Source organism: Xiphophorus maculatus, chromosome 21, assembly GCF_002775205.1.
Source record: "Xiphophorus maculatus strain JP 163 A chromosome 21, X_maculatus-5.0-male, whole genome shotgun sequence".
NCBI classification, from domain to species: Eukaryota; Metazoa; Chordata; class Actinopteri; order Cyprinodontiformes; family Poeciliidae; genus Xiphophorus; species Xiphophorus maculatus.
In genome coordinates this window covers 17,978,470-17,987,751 of record NC_036463.1, presented here as the reverse complement: position 1 = coordinate 17,987,751, position 9,282 = coordinate 17,978,470, and the positions used below count along the sequence as shown (strand labels likewise).

The 9,282-nt window shown below is 41.5% G+C and overlaps 2 protein-coding genes and 1 non-coding gene across 4 annotated transcripts; all 3 read left to right on the top strand.

Moving 5' to 3' along the window:
* Nucleotides 1-232: 232 nt before the first annotated feature.
* rps20 (ribosomal protein S20) lies at nt 233-1,634 on the top strand. Its single transcript, XM_023326019.1, is given in 4 exon segments — nt 233-439; nt 910-1,009; nt 1,188-1,261; nt 1,407-1,634. Coding segments are annotated over 4 exon segments (564 nt in total). The 3' UTR covers nt 1,590-1,634.
* Nucleotides 1,050-1,119, top strand: LOC111606309. The gene has a single exon (XR_002752022.1). It is a non-coding gene; the product is annotated as a small nucleolar RNA U54 (small nucleolar RNA).
* Nucleotides 1,635-3,228: 1,594 nt separating the features above from the next.
* On the top strand, nt 3,229-8,674 carry LOC102222550 (kinesin-like protein KIF20A). 2 transcript variants are annotated; one of them, XM_023326588.1, is made up of 18 exons: nt 3,229-3,409; nt 3,508-3,603; nt 4,580-4,699; nt 4,769-4,907; nt 4,977-5,161; nt 5,249-5,342; nt 5,560-5,706; nt 5,782-5,893; nt 5,975-6,037; nt 6,408-6,554; nt 6,643-6,814; nt 6,883-7,044; nt 7,140-7,279; nt 7,372-7,537; nt 7,724-7,835; nt 7,909-7,976; nt 8,046-8,165; nt 8,262-8,674. In XM_023326588.1, the coding sequence occupies exons 1-18, from the start codon at nt 3,332-3,334 to the stop codon at nt 8,481-8,483; spliced, it is 2,343 nt and encodes a 780-aa protein (XP_023182356.1). In that variant the 5' UTR covers nt 3,229-3,331; the 3' UTR covers nt 8,484-8,674. The 2 variants fall into 2 exon arrangements, with proteins under 2 accessions (XP_023182356.1, XP_023182357.1); XM_023326589.1 differs by lacking the exon at nt 8,262-8,674 and having other exon boundaries at nt 8,069-8,154.
* The last annotated feature ends 608 nt before the right edge of the window (nt 8,675-9,282 follow it).

Sequence of the window (9,282 nt, the reverse complement as noted above, 5' to 3'; positions counted from 1 at the left end):
TCGTTTTGCACTCCTATAGTCTTCTTGCCAAAAATATGAAATATTTGTGTTTCTGGTAGTTTTAGCGAGACGCTGAACAGTAATCGAAAAATCCATAGTCAATAATCAATGGACATAACAATGTGAGACCTGATTAATTATATCGGTCACGTTTTATTGGGGGGATTGTTCCTGATTTTGAGTCTGAAGGTTGTGTTGTGGAAGTTTGACGAACAGTAACGCGGGCCAGTAGATGTCACTGATCTCTAGTTAACCGCGGTGCGAATACAGAAGAAGAAGAAGAAAAGGCAGAGACCCGGATGAAGAGAACATAAAGCGGAAGCAGGCCTCGGCTCGTCCTTTTTCCTGTGGAGCTAACCACTTTGGTAGCGTCCGTTCCTGGCTCACCGCTGATCGCTTGAATTTCTTCCGATTAAGTCGGTCAGGAATAACTAAAATGGTATGCTCTTTTTCAGTATACTCATATCTAATGTGTATTTCGTGCACGACATTTGTATAGTTTAATTTAAAGCAAAAAACTATGTATTTACCACCAATAGCAAGAGTTCCGCCTGGCTTCCCGCCGCATGGAATAAAAAAAACTACTTGTTCCTGTTAGACATGTCTATTAACTTGGTAAACTGAGTATTAACCAAGGGTCGCTGTTAATAATTCGGCTTAAAGAAATGTAATATTTGCATTCAGCTTGTAGACAATGTGATGTTTAACTTGAAGCACAAATCGAGCTAATGAAATTTTTAAAGCCAAAGTTCTTCCTGGTGTGAATTGGACGATATTAAAGTCGAGAAAGTAATTCTGTGACCAAAATAAAAAATCACTCTAAGTGCAGCTTCTTTCAAAGATTAAGGTAGAAAAAAAAATCATGTTTTTACATGTCTGAGCTTTCTTCTTCTTCTTCTTCTACTCCAGGCTTTTAAGGACACTGGTAAGGCGCCGGTTGACACCGAGGTCGCCATCCATCGCATCCGCATCACCCTCACCAGCCGCAACGTGAAATCTCTGGAGAAAGGTAGCTGGCCTCCATTTGTTTGTGTTTTCTTGCATAAAACTGAGCGATGAGGATGAAAACATTTGACAGTTATTAATCGTGGTGACTGTATACGCTATTCTGAGCCGAGGCATTTTTATCAAATTTGTTGGTTGTAGTTGAGTAGATCTTAAATTTTTATTTACTTTTTTCTTTTAAGTCTGCGCAGACCTGATCCGCGGCGCCAAGGAGAAGAACCTGAAGGTGAAGGGACCGGTCCGCATGCCAACCAAGGTGCAGACTTTTCTAGATTAAAAAAAAAAAAAAAAAACTTTTTCTCCTCTAGTTTCACGCCACTTTTACTGAAATTTTGAAAATCTTTTGGATGTCCTAAAGCATTCTTTAATTTTTAATTTATTTATTTTTTGCTCATCTCCAGACTCTGCGCATCACCACCAGAAAGACTCCCTGTGGTGAAGGATCCAAAACCTGGGATCGCTTCCAGATGAGGATCCACAAGCGACTGATCGATCTGCACAGTCCATCCGAAATCGTCAAGCAGATCACCTCCATCAGCATCGAGCCCGGCGTAGAGGTCGAAGTCACCATTGCCGATGCATAAGCAGTGCAGTTTTTCCAATAAAAAGAAAAACTGAAAGAAAACGCACTCGTTTCTTTGTGTGAAACTTTTTTTGATAAATAAGAATCCTTAGAAAATGAGGAAATACTGATGAGTATGAAAGTCTTCAAACTGTAACTTTCACACTGGCTCAACAGTTGAGCATAAAGGCTGATTTGATAACACATGTGGGTGGAAGTGGCTTTAAGGAGCTAATAAATTAATATAAATCTGGGAATGCTGTTTTCAAGGTTTTTCATTACACTAATTTAAGTATTTGAAACTAGAGCTCCCAGGTATTGAAAACCCATAATTAAGGTTCTTGGAGAATTGACATAAAGCACAGGTGTCAGACTCTGGTCCTAGAGGGCCACTGCCCTGCAACTTTTAGATGTGCCTCTGCTGCACCACCTGAACAGAATAATTAGATCGTTAGCAAGGCTCTGGAGAACTGATCTACACAAGGAGGAGGTCATTAAGACATTTCATTCCGGTGTTTTGTACCTGTAGCACATCTCAAAACTGCGGGACAGCGGCCCTGGAGGACTGGAGTTTGACACACCCCTTTCAGATCTTTTCATTTTATCTTCATGTGTTAATATTGAAAAGTTTGAGAATTCATAGTAAAAACAATCAAATCCAAAGGATAGTCATTAAACAAAACCCGATGAATGGCAAAAAAAAAAAAGGAAGATTAACAAGACTGTAGGTGAAATAAAATAAGAATTGGAAGAGATTAAACTTGGAACATACAGGACTTTTACACTTCTTAAAATACAAATGCATAACAGAGGCAAATGTGATCACTGCAGTGTACGAAACCACAGAACATGTTATCTGAAATATAAAGAGAAGATAGGAGGAGAAAATCTGAACAATAAGGCAAAGTTTAGTATAGCTGCAGTGGAAAAAGAATCATTCTAATTTGAGGTTTTCATTACCTTCTAAATGAACCAATAAATGGTTAAAATGTATCACATAATCATACAAATTTACAGAGGTGCACTTATAATATGAGCCCAGATAGAAGTCAACTGTTAGGCCTGCAGTAAAAGTCTTCCACCTGTGGAATCATTCAATTATATTTAGAAATGTATGGCATTATTAAACAGAGTTTATAGAACATTGTTTATTTGAATTATCAATGTGGCGAATAATTAGCAACCAGCAGGGCTATCTGAGGGGCGGGTGTAGACAGAAAGCAACTGTCGACAAATTCACGGCCGTTGACTCAAAAACTAGAGTACATGCATTGATTATCATGTGACCATTACGCAAATCTTTACTTTTTGAGATCAAAATGCTAAATGACAAGAAGAAACAAAGACAATCTGTCAAATTTATTAAAGTTCAGTCAGTCTTCGGAAGAAAAAGCATGATTATCAGAAATAAACAAAAGGCGCTTGCTTTGATGAGCAATCTCCAACTAAGGTGTTGCTTTTCAACTAAAACTCCTCCTTTGCTTGTTCCTCATCAGTTCTGGCCGAGTCATTCGCCAGTTGACCGTTAAGGAATGGGCCTCAGTGCCGGAGCAGAACCCTCCTCTGTAACTGGTCCCACAAGATGATGATGTGGGCAGGCTCGCACCTGCTTCCAATAAAAAGTGATCACATGTCCCTTGACACATTTCACCGGTAGATCTTTTTGTAGGTAGTGGCAGAGTGGAAGCTCATTTCAGGCTGAAAAGTATTAGGTTTCTCCTTGAAATCAAAGCTTTTCCTCAGTAAGAGTTTGGTTTCACCAAAATGGAAAGTGAGAACATGCAGTCTGTTGACATGGATCTGACTGGGGAGTTTTCTGTCTTCAGTCCTTCACTCCAACAGGTAAGGCTTTTCGTAGCCTATTTCTGCTCCAATCAAATCACTTTAGACCAATAACGATGCCATTCTACCTGAAACGTATGTTCATTTTTCTTGAATAGGCTGTGATGTCTTCTGGCGCCGAGCAGCAGATGATGCAAATTTACCTCCGAGTTCGGCCCTTTTCCAAAGAGGAGCTCTCTGGCAACGAGGATCAGGTGCAGTTCAGGCCTTGAGTGACCTTTTCATCTTAGTTCACATCCAAAGACAGTTTAACTGGAGTCCGTTTACTGCCAGAGTTTTAGTTTGCCTGCCTTCTTGTCCAGCCAAGGCAAAGGATTTGATGACTCGTTTGTTGCATTAAAGCTGCGTGAATACAGAAGAAATGAAAATTGCTTAACCAAGTGGAGATGCAGACAGATGCTGAGAGATGTAGTCGGTGAGGCAAAAAATGGGTATGAATTGTATGCAACGCATAGAGGGCGCCAGGCTTGAGGGGGCGCCAAATAAATGGTAAAATAATTATTTTAGGTTGGCATTTTCTGTATTTAACAGCAGTTTGTGCATTGGAAACTTCCAGATGAGTGCCTATAATGTGTCTGCAAGCACCTCAGAAAGTACCTTATTGTGCCCCTATGCAGGCATAGCTATAGGATTGGCCCAATGACTGAGCCATGTGGTACTCCACAAGTAACCGCTACATAATTTGTCATTAACATAACACACTGGTATCTTATCAGACAAATATGATCTAAACTAATCTTGTGCTGTAGGTCCTGACAATGATTTCAAGAATTTGTAGAAGAGTCCTGTCATCTACTGCATCAAATGTAGCGCTGAGATCTAACGGTAAAAGTACAGATACAAGTTCAATACCTGTGAACTCTTCAGTCCTTTGTCTGGTCGGTCGAAATGAGAAGCCACTGATGAGGAATGGCGAGAATTTTATTGGCGACTTTCACCAGTGCTGCTTCAGTGTTAGAATGGCTTCTATCTTCCAAAGGAAGCTCTTCAAACAGGTCATTATCATGGAAATGGTCACAAATATGATTAGAAACCAATTTCACCCCTTGAGTTTAAGATACAATTGAAAGACTTGACAATTGACTGGGCCTGTAAGTTATAGAGGCATCTTGAGTAAAGCTTTAATTTTAAATTGTTAAACTGATCCATACCCCTTTTGTCTCTTGTCAGGACTGTGTTGTGATTGACGATGGCCAGACGGTGACTCTGAATGCACCGAAGGGATCTGCCACCATGAAGAGCAGCGAGAAAGGAGTTGGCTTGTCGATCCACAAGTTCTCCTTCTCAAAGGTTTTAAGCAAACTCCGCACCTCTTTCAACATCTACGCATCAGACTTGCCTTCATTTTGCTGCCTTTAGGTTTTTGGACCACAGACAACACAAGGCGAACTCTTTGAGGACACGGTGAGAAGCCAAGTGTTTGATTTCTTGGAAGGAGAAAATACTTTGATATTCAGCTATGGCGTAACCAACGCTGGGAAAACCTTCACAATCCAAGGTAAGTGTGGGAGCACCCAACCCTCTGTGAATAATCAAGTCCTAAATTCCGGCTTTGAAATCAATTTAGGAACACCAAAAGATCCGGGAATTCTTCCACGGGTGCTGGATGCCGTCTTTAGCTACATCGGAGGTCTTCAGTACGAGGGAATGGACCTAAAGCCATATCTGATGAATGGCGCCCAGTTTCTGGATGCCGACCAAGTCAAGCAGGAGAGAACTGCTAAAATGACCGTTCTTGCTTCAATCAAAGACGTGAAACCTTAGATTTACCTCCAACTTTTTACCGGTCATCTAAAAATGTCTCGGCATCGTCATAACTTCAATGTTCTTGCGCTCCAGGAATGCGATCATCAAAGACTCAGCAGTAGTTCAGAGCCCTCGCTCTCTTCAGATATCACTCTTTCATCTTTGTCTTCATCCAACAATCTGACAGGTAGAACCCAACTTGGGGAAAACTAACACTCATTAATTTGCAACTAAAAACTTTCTTTTCTTGGGCTTCCTTTAATTAAAAAAAAAAGACATTTGATCTTCAAGTCTGGCATGAAAATCTAATGTGTGTTTGCCAAGATGGTGGCAAACACTTTCTCTATTTTTTTTATATTATTTTTTGTCACATGGCATCTATTTTTCTTGTTTCCTCTTGGCAGAAACCAGCGGCGACCAGTTTGCCCTGTGGGTGGCGTTCTTTGAAATCTACAACGAGTGTGTGTATGACCTCCTCCAGCCGTCCCAGTCCAAGAAGCGCTCCTCTCTCCGCGTGTGTGACGACGGGGCTGGAAATGCTTATGTGAAAGGTGTGAAAAATGTAAATGCAAATGCTACGTTTGACTTTTTGCAGTAACTTTAACGGCTCTGTATCTGATTGCAAGACCTCAAATGGATTAACATCCAGAACCTGAGTGAAGCCAACAAACTGCTCCAGTTTGGAAATAGAAACAGAAGTGCTGCAACCACTAAGATGAACCAGTCATCCAGCAGAAGGTCAACTATTAAGTTTTTCATCTATTTTGTTGGAATTGGACCTTTAATGGGGTCTGCATGTTTTCGTTCTTTTTTTTTTAGTCACAGTATATTCACCATGAAGTTGCTGAAGATCGATGGACGAACAGTGGAAAGGATTTCTGAGTAAGTGAGGCAGACGAGCCTCAACCAGAGGCTGTTCATTTTCTTTAATTTGACCTTGTTTAATTCATTGTTTTCTAGAAAACTTTTTTTTTTTCTGAGATTTTCAATTCAAAATACAAAAATGGCCAAATTTAGTTTGGTTTCAATATAGAACATTATTAGTGACCATTTATACATTTTATTAATTTTGCAATTCTGCTGGCTATTTTTTTTTAGATGCCAGACCTATACAATCCGATACTCGTTTCTTGGCCCATATCGGACTGATTTCCAATATTGATACCAGATCAGGACATCCTAACTGCTGGAATTTACATCTCTTAACATGAAAGCTGCAAAATATATTGTTTTTGGTAAATGACTTTCCCAGGTTCTCTCTCTGCGACCTGGCTGGTTTGGAAAGATGCAACAAAGCGAAGACGTTCGGAGAGCGGCTCAAGGAGGCTGGGAACATCAACAATTCCCTCCTTATTTTGGGAAAATGCATCAACTCCCTCCGTAGTGGTCAGGCTGACGGGTAAAAGGAGTTGGAAGCCGGTTGCCAACCGTTGGGTTTAAATGTACGTTTTATCTAACTCGGTCAACTTTTGTGTCCCGGTGTCAAGAGCGAAGGTTGCCTACGTTCCGTTCCGAGAAAGCAAACTCACCAAGCTCTTCCAGGCTTTCTTCTCCGGCAAAGGTAGAGCCACGATGATCGTCAACATCAACCAGTGTGCGTCCACTTACGACGACACCCTCCATGTTATGAAGTTCTCTGCCATCGCCAAACAGGTTCAGGCAAGTGGAAACCAAGGTCATTCCCAATTCAAATGAGACTTTATGCAACCAGAGCACTTTTTCCCCAGGTGGTACAGGTGATTCCAGACAAACCTGCGGAGCCTTCAGTCCCTTGTCTGGTCGGTCGGGATGGGAAGCCACTGATGAGGAACGGCGTTCTGGAGGGCCACCCGTCCGAAGACGAGCTGTTTGAAGAGGACGATCTGGACATGTCTTTGCTGCCACAAAATGTAAAGATAACAACTAGCTTACTTCCACTATCAGATATTCTTAATGTTTGTGGCCCTAATGCAAACTCTCGTCTGCATGGGTTTCTCTTTGTAAGGAGCTTCTGAACATAATTGAAAACCTGCGAACTAAATTTCTTGCCGAGCGAAGGAAGAACCTGGTCCAAGAAATGGAAATCCGTAAAGAAATGGGGGACGCCATGCTGCAGCAGCTCCTGAAGGGCGAAGAACTCCGCATGTGTGCTCAGTGCTGTTTAGATTCATCTTGGGTGGTTCAATTATCAAGCCATTGTTGTATGAAGTTTTTTTTTTTTTCTTTTATCCATGAAGCCGGCAGATTGAGGAGCTGAAAGAGAGTTATGCAGAAAAACTGGAGAATACGTTTGAGATGTACAAAGATGTGATCAAGGAGCACGCTTATCAGTGTGCGATGAGCAACCTGGAGGATAACTATGTGCCGCTTGATGAGTTCACTGCTGAACAGGAGAAAGCTGAGGTAATTATTACTTTTTTCTTTTACCCCACAGTGAATTTGAAAAGAGGGGTTTACAGAAATTCACATTGAAAGAACTTTGTATTAGTGATCCAAACAAAAAGTCTCTTAAAAACATAAATATATGTTCACACACACAAAGGGGGTATATATGTATGTTTGTACACTATTTTTTATTTTTTTTGGTAGGTGCTCAGACGTAAAGTGTCTGAGTTGGAGGACTTGGGAAGATGCGTTTCTCCACTGCTGAGTGTGGATCAGTGGTGTCAGACGGAACCGTTGACGGATCCCGGAGAAACGGGTAAAAAGTTTCCCCTCTCCCATTCTGAGATCTCGAGACGCGTTGACGTCAAATTACTTTTTTGCCCACACAGACGATCGAATCAAACATCTTCGCCAAGAAAACAGCGTCCTTGAGAAAATGTGTGAGGATAATAAACAGGTAACGGTGTCAGAACCTCTCACTCTGAGACTGTTTAAACGCATAATGACGTAGATGTTTGGTCTTCAGTTAATTTTATATTTGGAGAAAAGGTTGGTGGATCTTAACCAAACTCTGCACCACGTCCGGGATGATTTTCTGGAGAAATCGGCTGATGCGGAGGCTCTGCGGAAGACTGTTGACGAACAGGTGAGGCGACGTCGCCATCACGGACAGAGAGTTCAGAAACTTCCCACGGCTGCGGTCGTCTTTTGAGTGCAAATGTTTTGTGCTGTGTCACAACAGTCCAAATCCATGGGAGAGGTTCTGTGCCAGAATGCCGAAAAGGATGAGGAGATCGCCTCGCTTAAGGCTGAAATCGAAAAGCTCTCCCAGAAGTCTCCAGAGCAGCTCAAGACCAGGACCAGGAGAGGCCTGCTGGCCAACATCAAGGAGTCCGTTTCATCCCCTAGGAGGGGCGCGTCCAGCTACAGCCTCGTGAAGCCTCCCAGGACTCCCAAGTGCTGAACGTCCCACCGTCTGGGCTTTGCACAGGTGTTTTTAAATGTTAACTTTGTATCTTAATTAACTCTGCAAAATGTCTGAGTTTCTTGAACTGAAAAGCTCTACAGAAGGTTTCGAATGTAATTCATTTCCAGATCTTGTATTTTTACACTTTAAATGTTTTTGCTTATTAAAATTCTATTGTTGATTCTTGACATTGTAGTCATTGACTCAATTTTATCGCTTTAAAATACCAGAACACGACAATTTCTTCCAAACTGCTCTCCTCACACAAACGTCTTGCTGTTCATTAGGATTAAATTAAAACACAGGTGGACTCTGTTTATTAATGGCAGTGGGAACTCCCAGAATAATTTGACGTCAAACCAGCTTTCTAGTTCAGAAGTCGGAACATGGCGACGCCTGTAAACATTGTTTGAAATGGCTCCTAAAGCATTTTAAGCTTTACTTAAGTAAACATCACTTTTTAGTTGCTTCCTGTAGGCTAATTTCTTACTTTTGTTGATGCTAGCAGCCGCCATATTGAAACGCAAAGTCCGTCTTACGAATGTAACTGGGGATATTGGGGAGTTGCTCCCATTCTCCCACTAGAAAATCTGACTTCAGACGATGTTTTTTATTTTATTTATTTTTTTGTCCTACTGGGCAGTCTGAGTTTCCCAGTACAACTGGAATGCAGCATAACTTGGTGACTTTGGACAGAGCTGTATTTTACTGGATTGTAACATAATCAGGGCCGGCTTTACACAGATTTGGTCCCTGGGCTGGATCCAGTTTTGGTGCCCAATCCTCTAAGGATATT